At 37.4% G+C, this 27914-nt stretch overlaps 4 protein-coding genes and 1 long non-coding RNA gene across 8 annotated transcripts; 4 read left to right on the top strand and 1 right to left on the bottom strand.

Annotated features, from left to right (window-relative positions):
• The first annotated feature begins 9 nt into the window (after positions 1-9).
• On the top strand, positions 10-1928 carry LOC107224913 (dynein regulatory complex protein 8-like). 2 transcript variants are annotated; one of them, XM_046744680.1, is made up of 5 exons: positions 10-125; positions 316-423; positions 524-644; positions 742-952; positions 1745-1928. In XM_046744680.1, exons 1-5 carry the CDS (start codon positions 47-49, stop codon positions 1757-1759), a joined length of 534 nt encoding a protein of 177 aa, XP_046600636.1. In that variant the 5' UTR covers positions 10-46; the 3' UTR covers positions 1760-1928. The 2 variants fall into 2 exon arrangements, with proteins under 2 accessions (XP_046600636.1, XP_015520647.1); XM_015665161.2 differs by lacking the exon at positions 1745-1928 and adding an exon at positions 1060-1182.
• Positions 1307-3567, bottom strand: LOC107224909 (delta(3,5)-Delta(2,4)-dienoyl-CoA isomerase, mitochondrial). Of its 2 annotated transcripts, none has more exons than XM_015665156.2 (7): positions 3402-3567; positions 3012-3165; positions 2839-2927; positions 2612-2739; positions 2110-2390; positions 1927-2053; positions 1307-1617 (listed from the first exon to the last, which is right to left on the bottom strand). In XM_015665156.2, exons 1-7 carry the CDS (start codon positions 3550-3552, stop codon positions 1516-1518), a joined length of 1032 nt encoding a protein of 343 aa, XP_015520642.2. In that variant the 5' UTR covers positions 3553-3567; the 3' UTR covers positions 1307-1515. The 2 variants fall into 2 exon arrangements, with proteins under 2 accessions (XP_015520642.2, XP_015520643.1); XM_015665157.2 differs by having other exon boundaries at positions 3263-3404.
• Positions 3568-6158: 2591 nt separating this feature from the next.
• Positions 6159-6879, top strand: LOC124295273. The gene is made up of 3 exons (XR_006905169.1): positions 6159-6227; positions 6492-6579; positions 6759-6879. It is a non-coding gene; the product is annotated as an uncharacterized LOC124295273 (long non-coding RNA).
• Positions 6880-11600: 4721 nt separating this feature from the next.
• LOC107224907 (lipase 3-like) lies at positions 11601-14627 on the top strand. The gene is made up of 6 exons (XM_015665154.2): positions 11601-11993; positions 12098-12296; positions 12754-13118; positions 13200-13358; positions 13440-13667; positions 13819-14627. Exons 1-6 carry the CDS (start codon positions 11865-11867, stop codon positions 13975-13977), a joined length of 1239 nt encoding a protein of 412 aa, XP_015520640.2. The 5' UTR covers positions 11601-11864; the 3' UTR covers positions 13978-14627.
• Positions 14628-18022: 3395 nt separating this feature from the next.
• LOC107224934 (cohesin subunit SA-2) lies at positions 18023-27625 on the top strand. Of its 2 annotated transcripts, none has more exons than XM_015665194.2 (13): positions 18023-18324; positions 19253-19373; positions 19461-19634; positions 19757-19961; positions 20128-20463; positions 21225-21809; positions 21915-22251; positions 22858-23103; positions 23197-23395; positions 24358-24547; positions 24698-25005; positions 25207-25418; positions 26693-27625. In XM_015665194.2, the coding sequence occupies exons 2-13, from the start codon at positions 19269-19271 to the stop codon at positions 26862-26864; spliced, it is 3069 nt and encodes a 1022-aa protein (XP_015520680.1). In that variant the 5' UTR covers positions 18023-18324; positions 19253-19268; the 3' UTR covers positions 26865-27625. The 2 variants fall into 2 exon arrangements, with proteins under 2 accessions (XP_015520680.1, XP_046600635.1); XM_046744679.1 differs by having other exon boundaries at positions 18026-18110.
• The last annotated feature ends 289 nt before the right edge of the window (positions 27626-27914 follow it).

A 27914-nucleotide genomic window follows, 5' to 3' on the forward strand; every position in this document is an offset into this window, starting at 1 on the left:
CGGTAACTCGCAGTAACGGTCTTAGGGGTGATTTTATTTGGTCAATATGGCGCAAGAACGAAATAGCGAGGTACGCCGCAGAAGTTCAGTAATGAAACGGGGATTGTCTTTATCAAGTTCGGAGGGTATCTTCTGTTCTTAAAGCTTAATTTTTTATCCCTTTGCATTAGCGTTCACATAATCGCATCGTCGGTCACGATTTTAGATTATGTTTTACGCTGATGCAATTCTTCTAACAGTCATTTCTGGTTATCGCACCTAAATCTAAATTTAACATTCAGAGTGGTGAATAACACAAGCTTATTTCACTAAAAGGGCCGAATCTATTGGAAAAACTGATACACAATGCATTTGACGTCTTTGACACTGCCAAAATCCAAGAAGTGGATGTCAGAGACTTGGGAACAATGATACGATCGCTAGGTAAGCACTAAAAGGGGAATACTCTTCAAACTAGAATGTAGCAAGTCTGAAACTGTCCTTCCTTGCATTTTTGACTGAAATTTATTTGCCTGGGTTACAGGATGTGTTATGACTGAGGCAGAATTGCAGGAAATTCAAGTTCAGTTGGAGGATGTGGAAAATAATTCCGTTTCACAATCCAGATTTGTAGAATATATGACTAAAACCATTAACGAACACAAGTGAGTCTGACTCTCTCCGCATACGTTGATCCAAGTATCATTGTCAGCAAGTAAGAGTCATGAATACCAAGTAGCAATTATGGAAAATTATCCTCAGATTAAAGCCAGCAGAACCTGAGGAATTATTGAAAGCATTCCAGCTATTTGATCCTGAAAACCACGGTTATATTATGAGAGATGATTTGGCAAAAGCACTGATGGAACTGGGAGAGCCTTTTACTCAAGATGAAGTAAACGAGATGATGTTTGTAGCTTGTGACCCCGCAACGAATAGAATCAACTATGAACACTTTATCAATCTGCTTATTGTGAGTATAGCTCGAGATTCAAAACATAATCCATGTAAAAGATCAGATTCAACGATTCTGTCCTTCTACCCGTTACATACAGAATTTCTGGTTTTTTCCCTGCATAGTTAAAATATCCGGATGATACCAATCCTTATAAAGTTGCCGATAAAATTGAGGCTGATCGGCTTGCGGCCATGCCTAAGAAACGAGGTTTGGGCAGCCTTATTGATGCCTCGGTACCTCATTGACACTGTCAAAATTATGAACAAAAGAAAATTAAACATAGTTTGTCCGTGAAATTCTCAAGTACATACAATATTACTATTTTTATAGTCACTGTGTAATAGCTAGACTATAATTACATTCTCAATGTACTTTTTGAGTATTGAAATCGATTTATTACCAAAAATAATTGATGTCCAATTGTAAGACTGATACTGCGATTTACGGATATGCAGTGATAAAAATATTGGCTATTAAACAGTCAAGTTCCCTAATTTATCTTTGTTTACATTGGTCATAGTTACAGAAAAACAGGTAGTCGGAACCTGATTTCGCTGACAAATAGTGGTCTCTATCCTTCACAGTTTGGAGAACACAGGCGCTTCCCCACTCTTGCTCACCTGTGCCATGACAGAGTTAGCAAGATCCTCACTTTGCAACATTACTTGATTGTACATGAGCTGAAAGCAGAAACCAAAATTACTAACAATAATTATAACTATCATTAATAACGATCATTAAGTACTCAGTTACTCAAATTCGAATCTTTGCAACTATGTTAATCCTGTAATTTTCGCTTATTTCTAGGTTGACTATGAATGAGATCCTGTAAAAAACAACTGGAGAGAGGACGACTATCGGCGTAAAATGTTTTCCAAAAATGAGGAACGCACAATTCAAATATGTTCTTTCGCAATGTACGCATGATTATCATGAGTATAAGAATCTAGTGTTTTTCAATTTTTACACTGTAGAAGTACAGTACTCACAACGTGGTCCAACCCTTCCTGGACAGTGTGATCCCTGGAGTAATTTAGGTTCAGCTTGCTGCCCTGAACAGCGACAGGACTCTTTGCAGAAATTTCCTGGGCGAGCGAAATTGATCCAGCGAGCAAACTGAGGAAATTGATGTCTCTTAACCTGAGCAAATTATGAGTCACGTTGTATATTACCTTTCCCCGTCGTCGTAAACTTTGCTGACTAATCCGTTGTGCAAGGCCTCAGTCGCATCGAATTTTCTCCCAGTGTAAACGAGCTCCCTGGCCAAACTTCCAGATCCCATAATCTTCGGCATTCTTTGCAAAGTTCCAATGTCCGCAGTTAGTCCCATCAGCACTTCTTTTACTTGAAACCAAGCATCCTTAGTGCAGTAGCGAATATCTGCAGCAGTAATCATCCCCATGCCTGCTCCGATGCATGCTCCGTGTACCGCTGCAATTACTGGTTTTGGACACTGAAAGCAATAGAGACAATTTACAATTGGTTTGTTTTTCCGTACTATTCTTGTGACATTTACTCAGCATTATTCATGTTAGAACATATATTATGCGCTCTAATCAACTAGCGAAGCATGAGAGACTGAAACAGTGAAACAGTGACGAACGGATATCTTAACTATACTAAATTCGACCAATTCCATGGAACAAGATACAAAATAAAGATTGGAAAATGTACCAGTTCAATTGCTGAAAGTGATTCTTGGCATATGCCAATTTCTTTTTTGAGCACCTTGCACTTTTGAGCAACATCCTCGTATTCTGCGAGCTTCTGACCAAAGCTCATTAGCAGGCTAACGTCGATCCCTGTAATATAAGGCACAATACATAGCTTCAAGATTAGCGACCCGTAAATTTTGAAGCTTTGGTATATTATGTAACTTTTACAACGCGATGTGATCTTACCTGCGTTGAAATACCTTCCAGCACCAGAAAGAAGAACTACTCGGCAATCCGGGTTTTCACCAAGCTCATTGAAACAGTGTTTGATTTCCCTGTAATGCCAATACAATAAAAATGTGTAGACAGTATGACTTCCTTTGCAGTAAGCAAAACCATAAGCGACGAACAATACGCACATCCACATTTGTCTGTCGACAGCATTTAGACTCTTTGGTCTGTTCAACTGGACGTGATAAACAAAAGGCTTTGGTACTGAAACGTTAAGGGTTCCAAACTCGCTAGATCCTGGTGCGGTGGCGTAATTCGCTGTCATCGACATTCTCAGGGACTCTGAAATAATTCATCATAAATTCTTTAACAGTGATAATACAGATAGGTATATTACGCACGTACGCGCAATCTAGATATCAAAAACTTTCGAACGTACTTGTGCCGGGGCAAAGTACAACAATCGTTTATGCAGCTGGATGATGGAAAATTGGTGATGTCCGGTAATTTCGAATGAACCAAATCTCATTGTGAAACAGAAGTGAGAAGAGAGAATGTAGATAAAAATCTATCCTTACGTCTGACAGCGGTGCGTAAAACTCCGCATTTTATCACCTGTGTGCCGATCATGATCATCCGCTGGGAATTCTTACCGCCGTAAGGTTGGATTTTCACGGGCGTCAAATTGACACAGTATCGCCACGCAGTCGGCGGCAAAAAGACGCTCATGAGAATGAGTACCGACCAGTACCGACGCAACGGCATAATGTCGCACGTGGTTAGGTCAGTGAAGTGTTCGAAGAATTTAAAAATCTAGAATTTTTTATAGGCAGTGTACAAAAATGGACAAAACGAAGAAGCGAGATGGAGTAAAGTTGATGGCGTATTCGGACTGCGCGAGAGTGCATCATAGAATCGAAGTTTATAAGTATTTTTCTAGATCGGTCCAATTTCGACTGAAAATTTTCATTCTTTTGTGCACGTTCAGGTTGCAGCGATTTCGATTCTCGACTATCTGCGTCGGGTGTCATTTGTTATTGTTTATGCGGCTCACTTTCGGTAAGTGCCGGCTACAACGGAAAAAGTGTGAATGCACTTGGAAACGAGTGTAATTATTACGCTCACAATTCCAATGGTGACGTGAATAGAAGTTAAAACTCGCTAATGTTATCAGCTCTAATTCAAGATCATGCGTTTTTCGTGTTTTCATTATTTAGTATAGCGTTCTCTGACACGAAATAGATTATTGGAACTAGTGTTCGAGGCGGCTGGACGGTGAATGCACACACGGTTATTATAAAATCTTCACACCCAAATACGACCATTTCCAAATCTAAATTCATATGTACAGCGGTGTACAGATACGTAACCGGCAATACTATCTTGTTAATTTCAGTCCTATGTTCATACGTCGACAAGAGAGAAGGTCAGAGGTTTTTCTCATTTTTCCTTTAGCTTTACGCATGTTCTACGTTGACTGAATATATCCGCGGTCAATGTATTTTATTCGGCCGAAAGTCGCTAGAAAATATCAATCGACGCCGCGTGCAATAATAATTTTTCGAACGTCAGACCGCGTGTGTGCGGCTCGGATGGTGTTTTCGACCGGTTGAGACTCGTTTCCGAGGGCAGCGCGGCGTCAATCGCTTCCGAGCAGTCGTAGTGAAACCACGCGAGCAGTTAGTCGAGAATTCAGAGCGCCGTGTACAGGCTTCGTACTTATTCGGGACGTGGCCAAGCACCGATACCTTATGGTTAAAAGAAAAAAAACCTGTGTCAAGTTATTTGATCAGTGTATTCCCGCAAAACTCATTGTGAATAATGCACGAACGGCGTGCAGCGTATGGCCCATAAAAGAACCGAGTTAGTGAAATTTCTAGAAGCAGCCTGCAACATCGAAGGTGAGTTTAGTGATTCAAATATTCATTCTTTTGTGCAACTTCAGGTTGTAGCGATTTTGATTCTCGACTCTCTGCGTCGGATGTCATTTGTTATTGTTTGTGCGGCCAACTTTCGGTAAGTGCGTAGTTGCATTGATAGCAAGTTCAATTCAGTCAGTCCGTTCAGGCAACCAGCTACGACACAAAAAATGTGAATCGGCTTGGAATCGAGTGTAATTATTATGCTGCAGTTTATTAAATTTTAGCTTGTGTCAAAGCTTGCTGAACAGTTTAGTAACAGATTGGAATTGCTCTCGGGCAGATTTTTTGACTTGTCAGACGCGTTTTGTGATCAGAAAATGCGCCGATAATCTTCCGTTGTGGTCATCTTTCTAATATTCTGATAAAACGGGCCTTGCGGAAGGTGACCTTCGTGCGAGTTGAGTCTCTGATTTCGGTTCGCGGATCGCGTCCCTCACGTAAACACTGTTTGTGAAATGATATTAAGTTTGGCGTTGTTTCGTACGTAACAAGAAACTGTAAGCGGTTGCATTTGTTACCGATTCTGTTTTTGGGGATCGTTCGGTAGAGAAATCCTCGATTTCATAATCCTTTATTCCCGTGTAACAAAAGTTAACGCACCACGGCCTTAGTAATCGTTCCGAAATTTCGAGTGAATCTACATCGTCAACTGTTATTGATTCCTCGTACGTATTATGTTTTAGACAATTAGTCGTTATCTAAGTTACCTTGAGTACTAACAAAATATTGTGTTATCTCCCCTGATTGCAGAAATAAACTGCAACAACGTTGATTGGCGTTAATGGTTACCTATATTGAAAGGTCCTGTCAATAAATCTTGGAAGACGTCACTCGGTAGCGAAACTGATGAATTTAGTGCATATAAACAACAGGTATGAAACATTTCCAATCTTTTCTTACTTGTTTATGTGATTGATCAGATTTTTCAAAGCTTAACGTAAAACTAAAATTGCATATGTTTAAACATTGAGTATATGGTTGTTGAATTACATTAGATATTAACAAAATGTTGTTGTTTTACATGATTACAGAATTGAAGTACTGCAAAAATGATCAAGGTTAGCGAGTATCCGCATCAAGTGACCCCGGCAATACAATGTTGAAAAACAAAATGTAGAAACTGCACAGGTCGCAACTTTGTGAAAGAGTAGAAAACAGGTAGACATTTGAAATCATTCTTGATTATACTTTTGGGCTATTTTCAGTTTGAGAAATTTTTGCAGTTCTTTGAAATGGATTCGTATTCAGTTCTTCATTGTATTAAAAAAAAAGAATAGTAATTTTTTCAACGTCTTATATATTAATTTTGCAAAATAAATCCTAATAAAATGTTGTTATTTCTTACTTGTTTACAGGGGTACACTACATTGCAGCACTATAGACTGCATTTAGCGATGATCCGAATGACATAACCCAATCAATCGATCTCTGCCAAGAAACTAAAAATCAAACCACCCGCTATGCAGTGAATAAAACCAAAAGGTACATATTCGATATGATTTTTAACCACCATGCCCCTTTTGTTCGTAACTGATTTCAGCTATTCACTAAGTTTAGGTATTTATTCATTATCTGTGCTTGTTTTATTAGCCCTTTAGTATTAATTTCTGCAGTTCATTTACAAATAAATCAGAAATCACTCAAATATCATGCAAGTAACTTATTTTGACACAGACAATCTGTAGTGACATGAAATCTGATCCAAGTACGTTGTGCGACTAATATTTTATTATGTTCTTATTGCAGTGTGAAAAGTGTGTCCAACCATCGTGCAACCTGAGATGCTACGAGAACTACTACAACTACATGTAAAGTGTGGAGCAACCCGGAGGAGGTAAGAAAACTTATTTTAATTATTGTTTGGTAATTCAGTATGGTACGTTTGAAATCTAATTTTTGTCATTGCATAACACGTGGCGAATAAATATGGAAATAGACAACAACAATAATTTATTCGAGAGCTGAAAATTCAGTTTGCCAATTTAATTCGAGCTTCCTCTTTCTTTTTTTCAGAGTTAAGCAGAGACATCCGAGTAACTTCTCCATTACTCAGCAACGTTGGTGAGTTTGCATGTGTTAGGTTACGGGTATTTCCCTGGGACTCCTTCATCACGTGGCGTGGCGGTAACAATTGTTACACAAATCTTCGATTTTTTAGCTGCATGGATAGGCTCATTCGCGATCTCAACGGTGCTTGACTTGAAGTTGGATTATTTGTTTTCTCTTTCTTTCTTGGTTGCAGTTGACCTATTTTACCATGGTCGCTCAGAGTTAGAAATTATGCACGTTGCTGAGAGTGGAATGAGCATCGCGACAGGTTGCCATCACCTATTCGATAATCGCGAAAACAAATTGTGCTTAACTACAGACATAATTACCTACCTACTTATGTTTAAATTTTCCAATGATGTCGTTTAGGTGGTTGATAAACCTGAGGTTCAAACATATTTCAAGTATTGTTTAATCGATAACATTCAAAGTCTGGCAGAACGTAACGTAATCAACTTGCATGATACATCTTGAATCATTTTCAATGTTTTAATACTCGGCAACTATCGAACAACTACAGGCTTAGCTCGCTTAGAAAAATGCTGATCAGCATACAGGATGTTTTTAATCCATCTTACAAAAGGTTTATGTACCGATAGTCAGTCAGGAATCACTAAAACAGTACTTTCGCTGACTACGGTACAAAAACATTTTGCTCCCTACAGGTGAACAATGAAAAAGTAAGTCATGGTGCACCACGGCGCAAATGGTGAAGAATGATGTGTGTTGGAAAGAATGGAAAATCGTTTAGAGCGAATATAGGTAATCGGATAGGTAGGTGGTCGTTTTGGGATCCGTCGCGGGGTTTAGTGTGGATGTGCGTGTGAATCTCCTTTCAACATTTCCGTTGGGTGGTTCCGTCGGGTATCAGGCAGGGGTAGGAAGGTCGCGATGTACCGCGATGTCATCAAATTTTGTAATTCACAGCGTCAAACGATCACATTGATTTACCTGAAGAGACACGTGAAAGACTCGATATCAGAGTCTCCAAACTATTAGTGAGCTTTTAAATTTTATCGAAATTCAATGACCTATTTCTTTTCACTTTACAATCATTTCTCAGTCGTTGTTCAATTCAATTATTTGGTCATCATCGACAATTATTTCAATCAATTGATCTCTGTGATCGTCTGAATGGGCAAAACGCATCTCTGGACCATCTATCGCGTTCCGTGGTACGCTAGATGGGGAGAGATGCTGAGCTCGAAGACTTCGCGTCGAAGAGGACCGCCGACCGTCACGCCACACAATAATGCATGCCTTCCAACCTCCCTCCCGGATTTGACTCGCATCTCGGAAGAACAATTCGCATCGCAATGTGTCGGATTCAAAGAGACGCAGATGCGGATTGTATTTCCAGAGAATTTTGCGACAAGTCCTAGATATTTAAGGTTTTTTGACAGGTTAATCGGCTGCGCCTCTTTGCGCGTTGATTAATCACGGGAATTGACCGCGCTTATTGCGCGTTGACTTGATACTTTTTGGTTCTGAGAGAAAGCGCGCGATTTTCAAGTCGACGCGACGGCCAGTTCAAAGGAATAAAAATCGCGGAGTGTATAGTGATAGTGATGAATCCTGTCGTAAGTATCTATAAAATATACCTAAGGTGCACAAAAGTATTTTTTTTTTTATTGATTGTCTTGTTTTTTGTTTCAGGGAATGCTCTTTTATACAAGCTTACCGACAAATATTGATTCTTCACTCGAGCAAAACATTTATTCAAATAATTTCAGGTAAAAAGTTTATTTTTGATTCAATAAGTTCACAACTTTTCGTTCAATCATAGAAATAATAGAGTCGAAGGTTATAGAATGCTAATCAATGGCAAAGTAATAGTTGCTAGGCATGTAGAATTTATCGAAAAGGGAGTTAAATATACATATAAGTCTTGATGATACGGTAGACACTGAAAACTCGAATAAAAATAACGAGGTAAAAGAAAATGATTTGGAAATCGATGAGTCCGAAACAGGTGTAGAAATTACTGATAAAATTGATAATTGTGAAAATAATATGTCAGATGACAGTTTCAAAAGTTTGGATGAAAATGAGCAGAATGAGTTGATCAAAAAGGGGGAAGGTTCGATTGGAAAAGAGGAAAGTAAAATTGACCAAAATAATACAAATGAAAATAAGAATATAAATCTAGAGGTACCTATTAGAAAACCCTCACGTAATAAAAGGAGTCCTGTAAGATATCCTGAAACTGATGGTAATAACATTTACGCTAACTTCTGTAAAATAGACACCCCTAATTCGTATGAAGAAGCGATCGATAGTAAAGATTGTGAAAATTGGATAAAGGCTATGGACAAGGAAATTGATTGCCTAGATAAAAACGATACTTGGATTCCAACCAATCGAGGTAAAGATAAACACGTATTAGATATTAAATGAGTGTACACAATAAAGTCAAATGGCAAACATAAAGCTAGATTGGTAATTAGAGGTTTCCGGAAGAAAAATGTGATTGACGACATATACTCACCCGTGGCAAGTAGTGGAACTTTAAAATTTTTCTTATTCTTTTGTTGTCAAAACGGGTTAATAATTGAACAGATGGACGTAGAGACAGCGTTCTTGAACCGCAAAGTGAACGCGGAAGTATACGTTCGTCAACCACAAGGTCATGAGGATGGAACAGATCGAGTATGCAAATTAGTAAAGTCGATGTACGCGCGGTTTAAGCGAAAGTCCGAGAGACTGGTTTAATTGGTTTGATGAATTTGTAACTAGACTCGGATTTGAGAAAAATAATATCTACCCTTGCCTGTATGTACACGGAAAAGGAGAGAGTGCCCTGTATCTAGTAAACTGCGTAGATGACGTTTTATTGTGTTGTAAAAACAAAAGAAACAAAAAATTGATACGTACACGCTTACATTTCGCGAAGCCGGACAGTACTGTACAAGTGAAGTAGCTGTCGTCACTTATATGTCGTAACCGCCAAGTGCGAGGTGTATGTATACTCCTGTTTATTATATTAAATATTCTTTCTAGCAAACGAATATAACTGAGTATATTTACTTCTATCATATGAAAATTCAACAAGTTAATTATAACTTTTCCCTGTTTCAGCTAACCAAACCTTTTGTGTGTTTCAGTTAATCATCCCTTTTGTCTGTTTCAGCTATCAAAATCTTTTACCTGTTTCAGGTAACCAAACTTTTTAGCAATTTATTGATAACTATTGGGCGTTATAATGAATGAAATTTAATGCTCTTTAAACCGTCTTTATTCTAGCTGAATATTTTCCGATTTTTATCTCATCATAAAGTATTCGATGTAGTCGACGAGACTCACTTTTGATTGAGAATGTATAGCCAAAATATCCTCAATTAGTTTATGCACAGTATCATTGGTATGGTTGGAATTATCATAAGTTTTTATATGAACAATGAAACTTGCTAAATCATACAGCCATATTATTATTACATCTCGAATCGAGTGTGAATACGAAAAGTTCAAAGGTTCATAATCAGCCCAAACCTGCTTGTTTCGACTTGTTTTATTCAACTTGAACTTTTTTTTATATGAAAAAGAAAATATATGATCAAATAATTTTTCCCTCAACTTTTCTGACGATATGATGATCCATGTAGATGAAATGCACAAAAAATTCACTGAAATCATTAACAACTATAGGTATGATGAATTTTGATGCCATTGCAAAAAAATATGGTCACCGTATAAGATATAAGGCACTAGTATAAGGATTTGATTCAATAAACACGTGGATTTTAACCTTTTTTTTACGCAAGTTTTCAAAGGACAAGGTCAGATTTTCACCCACGGTTATTAAATGTTGTCATGACGTTTTAGTCTCATTTTTTACCAAAAAATGTCTGTTGGAAATGGTCTTGTTGTTCGTGCAAAAAAGATATTCGTTATAGTCGTTACGGTTATGTGACACTGAAATGGAAACCAAATACGTACTTTTAGAAAAGCAATAAGACTACTCAATGAACGATTACTATAAAAAATTTCAACATTGGAAAAATTCTGACCCGGTAAAAATAAGTTCGATTTCCGACGAAAAGAGACGACCTCGGTCATCTGTTGGTAATGATTTTATGAATTTTTTTTTAAATTATCCGGTCATGTTATGGAAAACATGAAAACTAAGAATTTGTCCCAATTTCAAATCGACCGGAAGAACAGATTTTAAAATTCGAAACACACCGTTTTGAAAAATACAGTATCGAGAAAAACGCGAAAGAAGAAAAAGTAACGAAATTTACACTTTTCGTATTCATATTTAATATAAATTTTAGAGTACGCTTAGTATCGCTTGTGATTTATACAGTTTTTGCTCACGGAGAATACAAATATGCAAGTTATTTGATTGAGATTTTTTTCCTTCATAACTTTATACGAGCGCACAGCGAAACATTCAAAACCATCTCCACGAAAATCATTGTAAGTCGGTTAATTTTTCAAAATTTCATAAAAACTTGATACCGAATGAAATTTAAGGCTTATGGAGAATTAAATTTTTGACGATCGTCATCTAATATTTCAATCAATTTATCCAAATCACGAAGAAATTTACGTTATTTATAAATTTTCCGTTTTCCATATGCTTCTTCGATCGAGTTTTTCGTGCATCACAGAACCCCCTGCTTACATTCTTGACCGATCTCAGCCCTACCTGAATTTTTATAATCGAATTGATGAGCCCCGAATTCTTAGTTCTCGTTTTACGTTTATAATTTCGTTTCGTGCATTTTTCCCCAAACACTTCGATTTTAATACATCATTCGCACCGTCGCTAGAATTATAATATCCTGGTTTCACAGAAATCTTTTACCTGTTTATTTTTATGATATTTATCCTGTTATTGCCTCAGGCTGCCCCGTACATTTAGACAGAGGAGAACATGCAGAATCATATGCGGAAAAGTCCTCCTTATTTTTATAATTTTTATAATGTAATCACCTTGAGCTGCCGAATACAATTAGACAGAAAAAAAATATGCAGAATCCAATGCGGAGATGAATCATCTTCGATCGGTATATAAGCAGGCCGCCTACATCGGAGGCTCCAGCACTGCAGTAATCCTCAGCAGCGATGATATTTCTGCTTTTGCTTGTCAAGGTGTTGATTGGATCTGCCGTTGCAGAAATCCATGCAACAGTATGGACCCAAGAAATGGTCCAGAACCTTTTCACTGCTGCCGGCGAAGTTGGCGCAACAGTTGTAAGTATACGTTTCTTAGCGCTTTGTTTTTCAAAGATCTTTGACAAACTTGCAAATTTTTAGTTGCGGCCTAATACAGACATCGAATGTTTTCAACATTTAAGCCCGCGATGATTGCTCGTCACGGATACATGGTCGAGACTCATCACGTGACGACGTACGATGGTTACATCCTCCAAATGCACCGAATCCCCGCAACTCCCACAAGCCCTGCAGCTACCAACAAGAGCGCTGTTTTCCTGATGCATGGCCTCCTGAGTAGTTCTGCCGACTGGGTTGTCATGGGCCCTGGAAAGGGTTTAGGTTAGTGCTTACATGCCAATCCGAACTATTCGGGTATTCGAATATTCGAATTACTCGGATCCGTCCGCAGTTGTGAAATTTGAAATCAAGATACTTCGAGTACCCGCAAATGGTTCGAGTATAAGGGTAATTCGGATATCCGAATAGAGTAGGTATCCGTATGGTTCTAGCACCCGGATAGTTGGTGGATCCGGAACAATTTGTGCAAAGTTTGCAAATAAATTACCCCCGCACCATAGGTTTAGAAAATTTGAAAAACAGTTGTGTATTTTTGAAACAAAGTTTCGTAAGATTGCGGAGTCGGCAAGTAAATCAAGTCCTCTATCTGTTTGAATAGTTCGAATACCTGAGAAACTGGTATCATCTAGTTTAGATGATACACGAGTGTATTGCGTATTTTTCAATACACTTTCCAATTCAAATGTTAGATGAAAAATGTGTAGTTTGTTTTCTTCAGCTTACATCCTAGCAGATGCTGGATACGACGTGTGGATGGGCAACGCGAGGGGAAATACATACTCGAAAAATCACACAACCATCACCGATTTCGCCGGTAAAGAGTTCTGGGACTTTGAATGGCACCAAATCGGCTACTACGATCTCCCCGCCATGATCGACTACACTCTGACCAACACAGGGCAGAGGAAACTGATATACGTAGGCCATAGTCAAGGCACGACTTCGTTCTACGTTATGGCATCCGCGAAACCCGAGTACAATGACAAAATTAACGTCATGTTCTCTTTGGCGCCAGTTGCTTACATGGGCAATCTGAAGAGTCCTTTGTTGAGACTGACATCCACTCTTGTGAATACTTTGGAGGTGAGTAGAGATCTTCCTCGCTGCTAATTCCACGTTTCTATTACACTCAGGATTCAATTATGTCGGCGTATATTTCCTCAGGCAATTTTCGATCTTTTCGGCGAGTATGAGTTCCTGCCTAAGAGCGATTTAATCGCCTTGGTTGGTTCGAAATTTTGCCACGACGACGCTCTCACTCAGTTTCTGTGCAGTAATGTACTCTTCCTCATGTGCGGATTCAACAAAGCTCAACTGAACACCGTGAGTTGATTCAAACACGTGTGACTCAGAGCTAGTCCAAATAGCGACTCATTTCACTGATTTGAGACACTTATTCTGCAGACAATGCTACCGGTCATATTCAAACATACTCCAGCTGGTGCGTCAACTCGTCAACTGGTTCACTACGGTCAAGAAATTATGTTTAGAAAGTTCAGACAGTACGATTATGGCCCAGTGCTCAACTTGCATCACTATCATAAGATCACACCACCGAATTATAATCTTGGCAGGATTAGCGCACCCGTTCACTTGCTCTACAGTGATAACGACTGGATGGCTGCTGTATCAGTGAGACAACTTGATGTTCTTCTCTCTTTCTCGCAAATGACCATAATTTTTCTAAAAAATAAAATTTAATAATCCAATTATCTTTCTAAAACTCCGCTCACCAACATCACAAGTTCATAACAGGTCTAGAATGGTATTTTTGTTTTTTTAGGATGTTGAAAAATTGTACTCTGAACTTGGTAACCCGGTTGAGAAGTACCGGATCCTGGACGGCAAGTGGAACCATCTTGATTTTCTGTGGGGAATCAATGCTAAAGAACTTGTCTATAACCACATCCTGACTACTTTGGAAAATCAATATAGTGATTAGGTGACAATGAAATCACCGTTTACGGTTACCGATTGTGAAAAATTAAAGTAAAGTTATTTTCGCATGAACGGGGTTTTAATTGATTCTAATTAGTATCGAATGATTGGATTTTATGTAACCTGATTGAGTGTAAGATATCAATTTCTGAAAATATGTAACGTATGATTTTGATATTGTTGGACTATCTGAGACGAGGTTAGACGTGAAATATTATTACCATAAGCCGAGAATCCAGGCGTGTAAAAAATTTATATGTAGACCTGAAACGAATATAGCGCCGGACGTGGAGATGCTATACTTATTTGTCGTAGAGTCTATTGGACAATATCTAATGCATTTCTCTGATTATGCGCCTACCGAAGTTCTTGCGGTACAAATACAATTTGACAGCTTAAAAATTACCGTTCTACCAATTCACGTTCAACCTTTAAACAAGTTTTCAGACATTGACTCTCCTAAAATATTTCGGCCATTTTCTCGTGTATTAGTTACGGGTGAATCCAATGCCAGGCACACTTTTTGGAATCGCATTTTCAATAATGTGAAAAACTCAATGTAGAAACTAGCAAAAGAGAAATATAACGGACCAATTGAAAGTATTCCCCCACCAATTATTGGGAATAATATTTTGTATACTCTAAGACTAAGGATCACTTTGTCTCCGTACGTCGTGCAAATACGAACTTAGGTCCTGAGTCTCGCAATAAGATAGTTACTAGATCAGTAAATAGTAACAGGTTTCGTAAAAATTGTGAAATTGACGATGATCAAGTAAATGCATTTGCTACTGCAAAAGAAATCTCTTGAGAAAATTGAGAAATAATGCTACTGCCGGAAGAGATGAGATCACTGACAAAAAAATTTACGAAATTCACCATAATTCAGTAGAAAAATCTTTTGATACTTTGTGGATTGACGAACTGACGTCTATAAAAATGATCCAAGAGAAGTTTCCGAGCTAACTGATTTTTACCATTTCGTCCCATCTCTTTAATCGCCGTGAAACTCGGACTGAACGAGCTAAAATTGAAAATAATACTATTATATGTTTCCTGGCAAAAGGATTCCAAATATTTTGAACTACATTTAAATATGATAATTACTTTTGCAGCGCACGTTAACAAAATACGCTCTGAAGCTGTTAGTCTTATCATTAAATATCACCTACTACTTAATAAGAAACTTACCCTCAATAAAACTAACAAACTTATAATTTTTACCACTTTATGGCGAATATCGCCGTTACTTTTCATAATCGGTAATATGAGAGCCAACCATTCTCTTACCTCGATTTATTCCACACGATCGCCGTTACTGACTCAAATCTTCCTATTATATTTTAGATATTTGATTAAGGTGCACACGGAGCGGCGTGTGTCGCGTTTAACGAGACTGGTTTGACTTTTTTTTTTTTTTTTCGTTCATACATAATTTCAACACGCCTTTATTGAACGTACATCCAACCTGCAGGCTCTGGACTGAAACGTGTCTTGATATTTGAGTTATTTTCATCAATTGAATTGCGAACTTCCAGTACATTCATATACATATACCTTATTTCTTTTAAAAAAGTTACTACTACATAATTCAAGAAGGCATGAATCGAATATATCGAAGTCATTCGCTACCGATAAGCGAAGGATCCTGACCTGCCGACTTGTTAACTAGACAATCGAATTTTCTTGTTTTGTTGTTGAAACTAAATGTAACGGTCTCCGGTTTCCCTGAAAGCGGCAATGACTTGTCGCGATAAACGAGGAGGGTAGTATTCGTGTGCTTAATCACAACGTCGCTGAAAATTTTCTTGTCACGTTTTTTTCTTCCGAAATCACAGATTCACGAGTGCCTGTGTTTACTTTCATTGGCAAGTGTCTTTTTTTTCCTTAAGAATGTACTGGCTATACATTATTAACCAAAAGTGAGTCTCGAATTATAGTAATTATAGTAACGCCCAGAAGTTATCAATAAATTGTTTAAGCAAAATATTGTTCAACAAATTTTTAAGGAATGTATTTTTTTGTCATGTGAAATGAATTCGTTGATTTTTCTGAATTTACATGAATTTTTAAAGCTTTCTCTCATTATATCGATATTTCCGTGTTCGAAAATTTGTGTAGGCTGTAGTTGCGAAACTGTTCGTTCAATACCCCGGAAACATTTTACTTGTAATGTACAACAATTTTACGAAATTGTATCCAAAATTCACGATTTTTCCTTGATATTTAAAAATTTTTAACTTTCGCTAACGGCAATTTCAGAATAATGAGAACATTACCCTGAAAATTTGTTGAACAATGTTTCGTGTAAACAATTTATCGACAGCTTTCAGGCATTATTGTTATTCAAATTTAATGTTCTTATCTTCTTTATTGTGGTTGAATATGTTCCGACGTTCGTCTTGTCACAAAGTATTCAATATCGTCGACGAGACTGACTTTTGGTTGAGAATGTAACGTATAGCCAACACATCCTTATCCACATTCGTAAGCGTAGGGTCGGCTTTTTTCAAAAGAGACTTTACATTCGGCAATTTCTCTGTCTATTTGCATTCACGCTAAGGATTAATTTTGTAAACGTTGTTATAATCATTTACTTTCGTACGCTTCACTGCTTGTAGTCCGCTCGTGATCTCGTCGATGCTTCGACCTGACCTTTTCGATCTCAATATTGACACGTCTTGAAACGATCGTAACTGCTTGGCATAGTTATAACTCTGTTTTCCACAACAATAATACACACTTTACCCGCTTCGATTATCACCCGTCGTTGACGAGTCATTTTTTTCCATCTTCGTTACCGTGTTGATCCGCATTCGGAGATATTTGAAAATGTGAGCGATTTGGCTTCTTCGAATTTTGATTCTGGCTCAATTTTTGCAGTATTGACGGGGCAAACTTTTAAGGTATTATCGGATGTATATTCCCAACGAAAAGTGAGTCTCCGTGAGGATATTGATCACTTGGCGATGAAATAAATGTCTGAAAAAAATCAATCATAGCCAAGTTGATAAGATGATTCGTTTGGAATAATAATGATGGTGCCAAAAGTCGTTGATAAATTCTTTGAAACAAAAATTTGTTCAACAAACAAATCCCAAGTGAAATTTGTTTCATTTTATATAAAATTAGTTCATTGATTCTTCTGAATACCTATGAATTTTTTATACCAATTTTCGATGATTTTGAATAAATCAGTCACGAAATTTTTTTAATTTTGAAAAATGGATCAAAAGTTCTGAATTTTCGGATAGGCTTGCGTGAATGGTTATACATTGCACTGAAGAAGTTTTAAAGAGGCATGAAACGAACGGTTTCATAAATAGAACGTTAGAAAATTTTGGAAAACGGAATTATTCAACATCGCCGAAAATTCTAACAAAATTCACAGGGATTCAGAAAAGGCAATGAATTCACATTATATGAAACAAAACAAAATTTCACTAGAGATTCGTTAAACAAATGTTTGATTTTTTTCAGATTTCTATCTCATCGCAAAGTGTTCAATATTATCACCGAAACTCACTTCTGGTTGGGAAAATCCGTCCAATAAGATCTTAGTTTATTGTTAATGGGATTTATATTATTTAGCTAAAGGAATTCTGCTAATTCTGTCAACTTCGCAATCAACTGAAGAATCTACTTCGAGTATTTACCAATAAAACTTTCGACCACACAGTCTTTTAATTAGCTACGTAAGAAAATCATGAGAATCTTCAGAGCAGACTAGCTTATCAGCTAGTTAGGAACATAGGATGAGATAAATAAATCGAGGGGACGGCGGAAGCACAATCAAGATGCGATTTCTCGATTTCTTCGTACTTTTTTCTCGTCTCGAGCAAAGCCATTTTTTCCGGGAATTCTCGCTTTGTGAAGTCTCGACCAGAAACCCTATCTGGTGTCTGTTATTCATTCTCGCGCCTCGTGTTTTTATTTATTTATTTTTTTTTTTTTTCAAGATTCAAAATCGGTCTTATCCCTCGCGCTGCGTCGTAGTCGATTTTGTTTCCCTTTTAAGAATCAGCGTGTATTCGCAAACGGCTTTCTTCCCCTTCTTAGCCGGGCGTCTTGTATCCCTAATTCGTTCGAGATCGAGATGTTCTCGATCACTAGCATCGCGGCTACGAACTGAGTCGGGTATATTTTAATTAATTTACTTCTCTCGTCATGTGTCGCCATCGTTATTGATTTTCGCGTCTGGTGATTTTATTCTTTTGCAAAATTCAAAATCAGTTATACCGTGTGCGGTGTCTTTGGTGATTTTATTCTTTTGCAAAATTCAATATCGTTTCTACCGTGTGCGGTGTCGTTGGTGATTTATTTTTCCCTTTCACGATCAACGTATTCGCAAGTATGTAAGCGGCGTGTCTTTCGGCGCGCGGGTTTCCTACCTTCTGCAAATGGCCGATAAACCCTTTACCCTTACCAATCTACCTACTTACAAACCGCGTTATGGCTCGGAGAGGTTTTCTAAGCTTCTAAAAGCGGTTTAATTACTTTCTTTTCAAATGTTGCATTCATTGCTTCGTCCCTACGCAATAAGCCGCTGTTGACGAATAGTCGTGTATTTTTTATTCTTTATACGCACTTTCCCCATAAGCATATTCATAAAAATCCTTTCTACCAATTCACTCCAAGAATTCTCATGATGGTATCTAATCGTATTAATTGCTCTAACGAACTCTCTGTGCTTTTCGCAACCCTATCGTTCACAAATTACTGTGCTGAGTCAAATTTTATAACAAGACAGTATTCTCTGGTTTTTGTGTTCACTGGAACGAAAGAGAAATTAGATTAAAAAAATTCATATTGAAATTTTCGTCCGCCATATTGTATTGGCCATCTTGAGTTTTCGAAATCTGATTTCAGATTCGTAATCGGCGACCCAAAGAACTTGTAATTTATGTGAAACAATATGTATGTGCGTACAGGGGTAACTTTATCGGAAATGAATTGTCCCTTCAATCTTTGCGAGATTTTAAAAACAATTTGTTACTAGCAATAATAATTTACATTACATGGCAATAATTACTCCCAAGTATTGAAAACCTATTATAGTATACAATCAGAAATAGCGACAAACCGTTACGAAACATGTTTTCAAATTTGTTTAAATATCCAAAAAATGAATATTAAATATAGATGATGAGAATACTTAACACTATTGGTCAAAGAGCTAAACGGCGGTATTCATCTGCTCGACAAATTTTCAATTTACCGTAGCCCATGGATCTCTACTAGAGAACCTCTGGCTGAAAATTCGATTTGAAAAATTTTAGTAACAATCGGTGGAGAATGGAAGAAAAAAGTCAATGCGAGGTACCGCGACGGGGCGCGAAGTTTAGAATAAAGGAAATCGGTCTCTTTGAGATATTCAAAATCGACAATTTGAACTGTGAAGTGAGTGAAATACACCGATAGCTTGAAACGTAATTTTATCAAACTTCCGAAACAAGTTTAACCATTAATGAATATTAATATCGGCAGGCGGTAGCCGTGGAGTGGCTTAATATATACAAAGCTGAACCACAAAATGCCTTCCTCATCCTTAAGCAATTTTTTTTCGAGGCGAGTGGGTGCAACGTACGCCTTACACCGGAGATGAAGAGTTCCGCGGATTACATGATTCTGATTCGTGAAGCGGCCAAGCTCTATGACGAGGTGCCTCGTTGTTAAATGTCTATTATACGAATTCAATTGAAACTTATCATCGAGCATGAATCGTGACCGAATGTTATAATATTTATATCTTTTTTTTTCTTCTCCTTTTTGCAATACCGAAGGGCAGTAACCAATGTCCATTGACCATGCCTGGACAGCAATGGCTTACGTTACGAACAAATATTAATGATTTTATGGAGAGTCTGGTTTGCCAAAGCCAATATTCTGTATTATATGATCGATTTCTCATTACCAACATTATTTCTTGTCTCAATCTGTTGGTAGCGTCCAAAGTTACAGCTTTCAGATACACTGCAAGCTTTATTGGTAAGTGAATAATGCAAACTGAGAATTTCTTACGGCAAAATAATTAACATAGCAATTGACTTCGTTTAAATGAAAATAATATTCACAACTTATTGGATATTGAAGGCCAACATGTTTTACTCGTCTACCCGGGAAATCACGTTTTACGTATCAAATTTCTTTCCAGGAATGATGATCGTATCTGCCATTGCACACGTCAGTGTAGGTGTATCAAAAAATCTCGAGGCAACGGTGATACGTCAGCGTCGAGTCATCAAATTACAGAACACTGGAACAAGTCGAGCGATTAGCAAAATCGAAGCAGTAACAGCGCAAAGAAAGGAACTTGAAGATAATATGGCTGAGATTAAGAAATTGGTGTCATACGCATTTGGTGCGGTGCTTGCTCATTGTTACGAAGATAAATCCGTCGAGATTCGAACACTTTGTGTTACGGAAGTTTCCGAGGTGTTAACCATTTATCCCGACCTATTTACGGAGGACAAGTTTTTGATATACCTAGGTATGAATAAAAACAATTAATATCGCGTGTCTAATGATATGAGGACGCATACGCCAAGAAGCCGAATTTTGTAGTGAGAGGGTGTATAATTTTTTCCTTTTTCTTTTTCTTTCTTTTCGTGCCATTCGCTACAAAAGCTCTCGAAACGCATATCTATACTAAAATTAGCCGAAAGAATAAATAAAAGTAAAAGGTCTTATCTTTGGGTGGATACGCTCTTTCAGCACCAAAATATATTTTTATTTATCACATTTGTAAATGGTTTAAGGTCAAATCCGCCATTTTTATGTTTATGTCGTAAACTGTGCAAAAACTTTCGGAATGTGAGATTCCATCAATTTCGGAGAGCATTTCTATAATTTCGTATCTTGTAAAAAAAAAAAAATTAATAATAATAATAATATCGGGCGTAGCGGTATAAGGTCGAGTGCGGGCACATGCGACCTTACGACATTAGTGAACGTGATTATTTTTCATAAAGTTCGCGATGACATTAAAGGCATAACCGGTATCTATTCGCGACCATTTACCATTAATTGATCAATTTTTGAATATCAACGTTTTCTAATATTGTATCCTCATGTTTTTCGCGCAAATCTATATAGAAAGGGGAAAAAACAGTTCTACTTTTTACCTTTACGCGTGGTAAAAGGTCGTATAGTGACGCATGCGTTGTTATACCATTAGACACGCGATATGAAGAATAATCTTGAGTGTACCTAATTCAAACTTCCAACCGCATGTTCTCTCCGTTGAACTAGGAGTCTCGCTTGCGGATCCAATCCTGAATATTCAAAAAACAGCTTTCCGAACCCTGACCTATTTGTATTCCATGGATAAATATGCTGAAAAACTGTGGAACTTTACAAAATCGTTTCAGCATCTAATTATCTCATTGACGAGGAGCGAAAATATCGACGTGGTGACCGACGCGCTAATTCTTCTTAAATATATGTTGGAACGTCACAGAGATCTTTTTGAAGATATTTGTCTCAATCGCATTTTTTCATTCGTTTACTCATTGAATAGAAATGTGGCCCAAATTGCCGGAGCATGCATCAGCGAACGAGTAGCATTGTTGGACGAAGACGCGGACGGAGGTGTCAGCAGAAACACACCCCGGCTCCGGGAGGTCGCCAACTTTTACCTCGAGTATTCCAAGAATCCCGACCATTGCCCGTATATGGTCGACGCCTTAATCGGGAGTAGCGAAATAATTAAAGACTGGGACGGCATGACCGATTTGTTGCTCGATAAACCAAGATTCGACGCAGACACGTTCAACGATATACAAAAGGGGGCACTGATCGAGTTGATGGTTTATGCCGTAAAACAAACTGCCACAGGTGGGATTTTTTTCCCCTCCATTATGCCTGGTGTAACGATTGTTTTTAAAATGGAATTGAATTACAAGGGAGTTTAACCAATTCTATTATAATTTTGTTTTACAGGTCAAGGACCAATCGGCAGGGGTCCAATCCCTACGGAAATGCAAACACCAGAAGAGCTTCAAGCAAACAGGGCAGAAATTACGGAACACTTTATTCGGACTTTACCTGAGCTCTTGGAGTTGTACAAGGATAACTCGCTTGTATTGACATATTTGCTCGTGATTCCCCAGTATTTTGATCTCGACGTATGCGCTAAACAGAGACATCTGTATCACGTTGATTCGCTTTTGCGAAAGCTTCACTACATCGTTGAGAGAATAAACACCTTGAGAGTTTTGGATGCAGCGGCCAGAGCTCTGAAACATTTGTGCAGTGATCCTCACGCAATATATGCTCGGTAGAAATAACAACTGACTTAACATACCTACCTACAAATGCCGGCGAACTTCTTTTAAAGCTCTCGTATTTCAAAAAATAAACGTGATATTTTAATATCGAAACCCCGAACGAAAGCTATAGATTCTTTGTCGAACTTTCACCAAATTTTTTTATTATTATTATTATTATCATTATTATTATCGTTTTCTAATTTTTTTCACCCGATGATAAAATTAATTTTTGAAACACTTTTACACCTTCGGAACCAAGCTTGATATTTTAAATTTCAACATGTCAAATGAAACCTACATTCACTTCGAATCGCGCGTTGAATCTTCAGGAATTTTTTAGTGTCTTCGCTAATAAATTTTTTTAGTTTCTTCAGAAATATTGAGTGTAAAAAAAAAAATTAAAAATTAAAAACTTAGGGGCGGTTGCCGGAATAGTTATCGGTTATCATTTTTTTTCTTCAGGCAGACTTTCTAGCGATGCCGGGACGCAACTTTACCGCGCTATTACGATACACTCCGCGAAAATTAACCTTCTTCAATTCGACCGATAAATGCGTGAAATCCGCCTCTTTGTAGCGCCGATCGAATAATTCATCAATTCTCATATTTTCAAGCTCCGACCTAACCCGCACAGTAATGATTGACGAGATGGTGGCAATGTTTGGCAATTGTATGGGAAAATACAGATTAGCGGTACAGGAAATGAAGGATGATGAAACTAGCACCTACGCTGATGATGTGGACATTAGAAATGTCACGAGAAAAATTTCGGTATTCTACCACAGTCATAATATGACCCCATGGCGACTTTGGGAGTTGTCGTTCAAAATTATCCCAGAAACAATGAGGAATCCAAAAAGGTACCGTTTATCATTCAAGGTCTCACTACAACATTTTTTATCGGCAAGTATAGAAGTGTTACTCCGGCATCGATCGTATGAATTTTGTTACAGGCCTTTTCCGCACGAAGCACTTAAATATTGTATGAATATTTGCTCCAGCGCACTATTGTGGGGATTATTAGACTTCGCACGTGAGGACGACTTGGAAAAAGAAGGTGTGAAAGAAAAGTTCCACCTTTTCAGGAAGCGCTTACACCGATTCGTGGATCATATGTGTCGTTTGATCAAGGGCGCCCGTGAAAACGCAGTGGTAATGCCGCTTTCGATGAAATATTAGGGAATACCATGTTAATCGTGGTATATCACTGTTGGGAAAATTTAACTAAACATAACGTTCGAGAACGTTCACTTTACGTTTGGGTTATTTGTTGTATTTCTCTTACTAAATATGACACAAATTATCATAATTTTAACATTTAAATTCTCATATCAACATCTAATTTTTACTTTGTACTTTATTTTTCGCATTGGTTTTTTCTTTTTTTTTTCTTCCAACCGTGCAATGTCATATAGTATTTCTGACAAAGTGACAAGGGACGAAAGTTGGCGATTTCGAATCACGCATCGCCAACTTTTGGCCGGTTTCTCAGGAGACAGTTGTTGTAACAACGAGCGGGTGAACAGCGGTGGGACTTTGCGTAGCAGTTTTGCTGGACGGGAGTGGCCAATTTCTTCTCCCTAGGGACGAAAGTCAAGCAATTGTGAAACGCGCATGCGCGAACCTATCTTTACGACACTTGGATTTAATCTGGGTATACTTTCGTCCCGCTAAGCTACTACGGAAAAGCACCACTTTTCATTCGGGTGTGATAAAACTTTTCTTCTTCAACACGCGCATGACATATGGGCACTTTTTCGTGCATGTGGGTCGAAACGAAATACACTACGTTTCAAATTCGATTTCACTTATATGATAATTAATCATAAGAACAACGATTGATGATCAAAATCATTCTGTTTTTTTTTTTTTTTTTTTTTTTTTTTTATGTTATTTCTATTACGGCTCGTTATCTCCCTACGTAGGTAATATCCATTGCCGCACTTACGGGAAGTAATGGAAATAACGACCCTGAGAAAGGTAACGAAGCCCACGCTCGAAATGAGCAACTATCCATTCGTTTTATATACGTACGAAAAAAAAGAGCCTATTTCGTGCAGGTGTTGAAAAATATACTATTGTTTGTTCCTTCACGTCAGTCATCAATTTTACAGCTCGCATCACCGATTCTGAGAGAAGAAGCTCATAATTCGCTTTGCAAGGTGTTATACATGTTTTCCTCCAAATTAAGGTCGTACGGTAACCCTTTCCTGAATAATATGATTTACGTAGCCTACCGGGACTACATGATGAACTTGTTGAGTAAATATGTACACGAGTATATTCTCGGCGATCTGTTACATGGCAAGTATTCGAATCACTAAATGGTACATACGTTACACATACGTAAACTCGATCAGCAATACTACGTAAATTACACACTCATTTCGAATATTTATAGCTGGCGTAATTTTTAAATAATGCGTTTCCGATTAATTCAACACAACTATTTAGATCAGAATGACCCACGCTATAAGTTCGACAGATTACGTGAGAAAAGAAAGGTCCTGGAATTTTACTGCAAACTGGTGTATCGTCACACGACGTCCTTGAAACCACCTCGTAACGATTTTCAACGTAGCCTAGATTTCTACGAAGATTATTGTAACGAGATAAAACCTGCCCTCACCTCGCAAGGGAGTCGAGTGAATGCAGTAGACTGCACTCTACTGATGCAGTACTCTTTATACCGTCTGTACAATGATTTAATTGCAGAACGAGGATATATATGCACAGGGAGCAAAGAATTCATCGCTATAAAGGTAATTCGATAAGAACATCTACCTTCTTATTCGGAAAAATAAGATTAACGTTAAGTTTCAGCTATCCAAAGATTCTATCGAGTAACATGGAAATGTTCGATTATCGTTTAGGTGACAATCGTCACTCTGTAACGTATTATTTATATTTTTATTCATGTTTTTTTCCTTCTTTTCGTACTGATTCTAACCTACGAATTTCAGGGATTAGCCAAACGGATCACGTCGCCTTTTAGCTTAAATTTATTGATGCAACGCAATGCAATCTTAACTTTTCACAAAGCTGGAGTTTTATTGGCCTTAACGACTCCGGACGAATCTCAGTTGGAATCGTTTGGACGTCCTCGCAATCTGCCTTTATTAGAAATATTATGTGGGTTTACAGATGCCCTTGTGGATGCAGACAAAATGTATATGTAAGTATTACGCGTGGAATGATGGATTATTTATTATTGATTTCGATTAGAATTTTCACTCCCACCTTGAATGCATCTGCAACCTGCAATCGTTAGACACTGCATACTTAGCAAACAAGAATAGCTCCAACATCGTGAAAAACGTTAACGCAACCCCCCTAATATTTTGCGGAAAAAAAGGTCCCACCTTTACAGCGTAAATTGCATGTAAAAGCTTGGATAAAAAACGATTTTGAAGTTGAAAATCTTGGCTTCGAGCACCATTTTTTGAATCAAGTCTACCCGCATTTTTACTCGAAAGTAATCCTATCTTTAACTCACTTGTGGTAAATTTTTAATGCGAACCTTTGACCACCCGCAAGCATACGCGTTTAACAGATTTTTTTTTTCAAGTTATGTCTCCGATTTTCTCTCGCCAAGATATCCAATATCAGAATAAATAGTGTCCGAAAAACTTAAAACTTCTGTACAAGTTTTAAAGAAAGGAAAATCAACTTCTTAATACAGCCTTTGTGAATCGTTGTTAAAAAATGACCCTCAACTGTATTGGCAAATTTGAGAAATTTCCAAATATTGGATCTTGAAAATCGGTGATCAAAATTTAAACTCTACAGTGGCACAGCTTCCGTAAAAATGGCGATCACGTTTCTTTCGTCTCACCATATTGAAGCATAGAGATTTTCCTCCAAAAGCCTGTTTGTAAATTTTCCCCATCGTCCTTTCATACCAAGGGCATTAAAGTTCAAACGAAAAACAGCGACTGTACGCCTACCTCCGGCATTAGCATTATCCAATGTTTTTTTTTTTTTTTTTTTTTTATTTTGACATATTGCTGGATAAAAGTTGACAAAAAAAAAATCTAAGACAAAATTCAAAAAACGCCATTTTCAAAAAAAAGATCCTGTTTATTGCGTATGATCGTGCGAAGCCGCCGACTAAATCTGACAAAATGAAGCTTGACGGCAAGATTTTCAGCTTCAAAATCGTTTGTGATTTATTCTTCCACTTGCAATTCAGGCAAAGTTGAAGCGTTTTAAAGTTGGACCTCTTTTCGGCCAAAAACAAAGGGCGGGCCATTAACTTTTTGCCTCTAGTTTATGCATTTGTTATTGCTTATTGCATATTCTTTGTGCGCTTTTGCCATCAGTTTCTTCACGTGATCAATTCCAATTTTACTTCCGTTTTTCTTGTTTTCTCACTGTAAAAAGATTTTCTATTCCGTGTAATAAATAAATGAATAAACGGGTAATTATAAGCTGCGTATGAATCTTCAGGATCAAGTATCTCGACAAGCGGTTTAGCGATGCGTTGTTGATACCAACGATTGATACGGATTTGGAAGAGTATTGCGAACCGTATTTATTGTACAAAAACAGTTTGAAGCGTAGAATTCCTCACGATGAACCAGTCGCAAGTGGATCGGTTGTACAGGAATCACCATTATAAGTTATGTTACTGGCAAGTGTTGAGAAATTTCTCGGTATATTTGTTTAATTTTACATAATTATGATTCATATCTATACTAACGATAAGTAACAAGTCTATTGTGACTTTGGAATTTTTTCACATCCCGATAATTTAGTGTGTTAATTAACGTTACTATCGTGTTTTCACAAGAAGATTCAACGCCACGAGGCTTTCAGACGAGCGTTATTTTTTAATCGTATACTAATTATGTGTTGTTTTAGAAAATATTTACCGATTTTCTCGTTTTATTCTTCATACGAATGTTATTTTTTATACGAATAAGTAACAGAAGTATACAACTTATAATCTATACACTTTGTGCAGTTTCACATTATCAAAGGAACTTTAAAACTATTGGTAACATGATTATCTTTGAAAGCATTGACAGCCGATGAATCGGATTTTATCAAAAGAAGAACTGCTCAACGTCATAACAAGCCAGTGGAATTAGTTGGTATATGAAATCTGATAATGGAGTTATTTTTTATTCGCCCTTGTTTTCATGTCAACGAATGTAATCTTAATTGTAATTAAATTGTACGCGTAAGATATATATATATATGTATAAGTCAAGTAAGACGAAGAGGAAAATTTCACGAGACGCATGTCTCATTATTTGAACAAATTTCCAATTCTTGTCTTGAAGTATACGATATTTTGTACCACAATTATTTTAATGTTGCACTTGTCTGTATTTCGAATTGACGTCGGCCTTTGTATTCTTATTAAACTGTTTTTTCAATTACTTTCTAAAGAAACATTGACGTCTCAATCAAGGTTTGAAATGGAAAAAATTCGCTCGCGTTCGACTGTTCATAATAGGATCGGTACTGAATATGAAAGTCTTTTCTTTTCAGAGGTGTTTCCTGCGATATGATAAAGAGTGAAAATTCATTGAAATTCATTTCAAGATCAATAATATCGGTGCTCCAACGTAGTCAGGCGAATTATGTAAGATCTCGTTCTATCAAGATTACGGTCGAACGGATCGAATTTTTTGGAAATTTCAAAAATGTTCCTTTTTTTACA

The sequence above is a fragment of the Neodiprion lecontei genome, chromosome 7 (assembly GCF_021901455.1).
Source record: "Neodiprion lecontei isolate iyNeoLeco1 chromosome 7, iyNeoLeco1.1, whole genome shotgun sequence".
NCBI lineage: Eukaryota > Metazoa > Arthropoda > Insecta > Hymenoptera > Diprionidae > Neodiprion > Neodiprion lecontei.

Coding starts and splice junctions, on each gene's coding strand:
- LOC107224909 (XM_015665156.2), bottom strand. CDS start 3,552: ATGAGCGTCTTTTTGCCGCCGACTGCGTGGCGATACTGTGTCAATTTG. Junction 2,928..3,011: donor GTCGACAGACAAATGTGGAT/GTGCGTATTGTT, acceptor TTGGCATTACAG/GGAAATCAAACACTGTTTCA. Junction 2,054..2,109: donor GTTTACGACGACGGGGAAAG/GTAATATACAAC, acceptor CAATTTCCTCAG/TTTGCTCGCTGGATCAATTT.
- LOC107224934 (XM_015665194.2), top strand. CDS start 19,269: ATGGAAGAAAAAAGTCAATGCGAGGTACCGCGACGGGGCGCGAAGTTT. Junction 19,962..20,127: donor ATACACTGCAAGCTTTATTG/GTAAGTGAATAA, acceptor ATTTCTTTCCAG/GAATGATGATCGTATCTGCC. Junction 22,252..22,857: donor CCTCACGCAATATATGCTCG/GTAGAAATAACA, acceptor CATATTTTCAAG/CTCCGACCTAACCCGCACAG.
- LOC107224907 (XM_015665154.2), top strand. CDS start 11,865: ATGATATTTCTGCTTTTGCTTGTCAAGGTGTTGATTGGATCTGCCGTT. Junction 12,297..12,753: donor GGGCCCTGGAAAGGGTTTAG/GTTAGTGCTTAC, acceptor TGTTTTCTTCAG/CTTACATCCTAGCAGATGCT. Junction 13,119..13,199: donor CTCTTGTGAATACTTTGGAG/GTGAGTAGAGAT, acceptor ATATTTCCTCAG/GCAATTTTCGATCTTTTCGG.
- LOC107224913 (XM_015665161.2), top strand. CDS start 47: ATGGCGCAAGAACGAAATAGCGAGGTACGCCGCAGAAGTTCAGTAATG. Junction 126..315: donor GTCTTTATCAAGTTCGGAGG/GTATCTTCTGTT, acceptor TTTCACTAAAAG/GGCCGAATCTATTGGAAAAA. Junction 953..1,059: donor ACTTTATCAATCTGCTTATT/GTGAGTATAGCT, acceptor TTCCCTGCATAG/TTAAAATATCCGGATGATAC.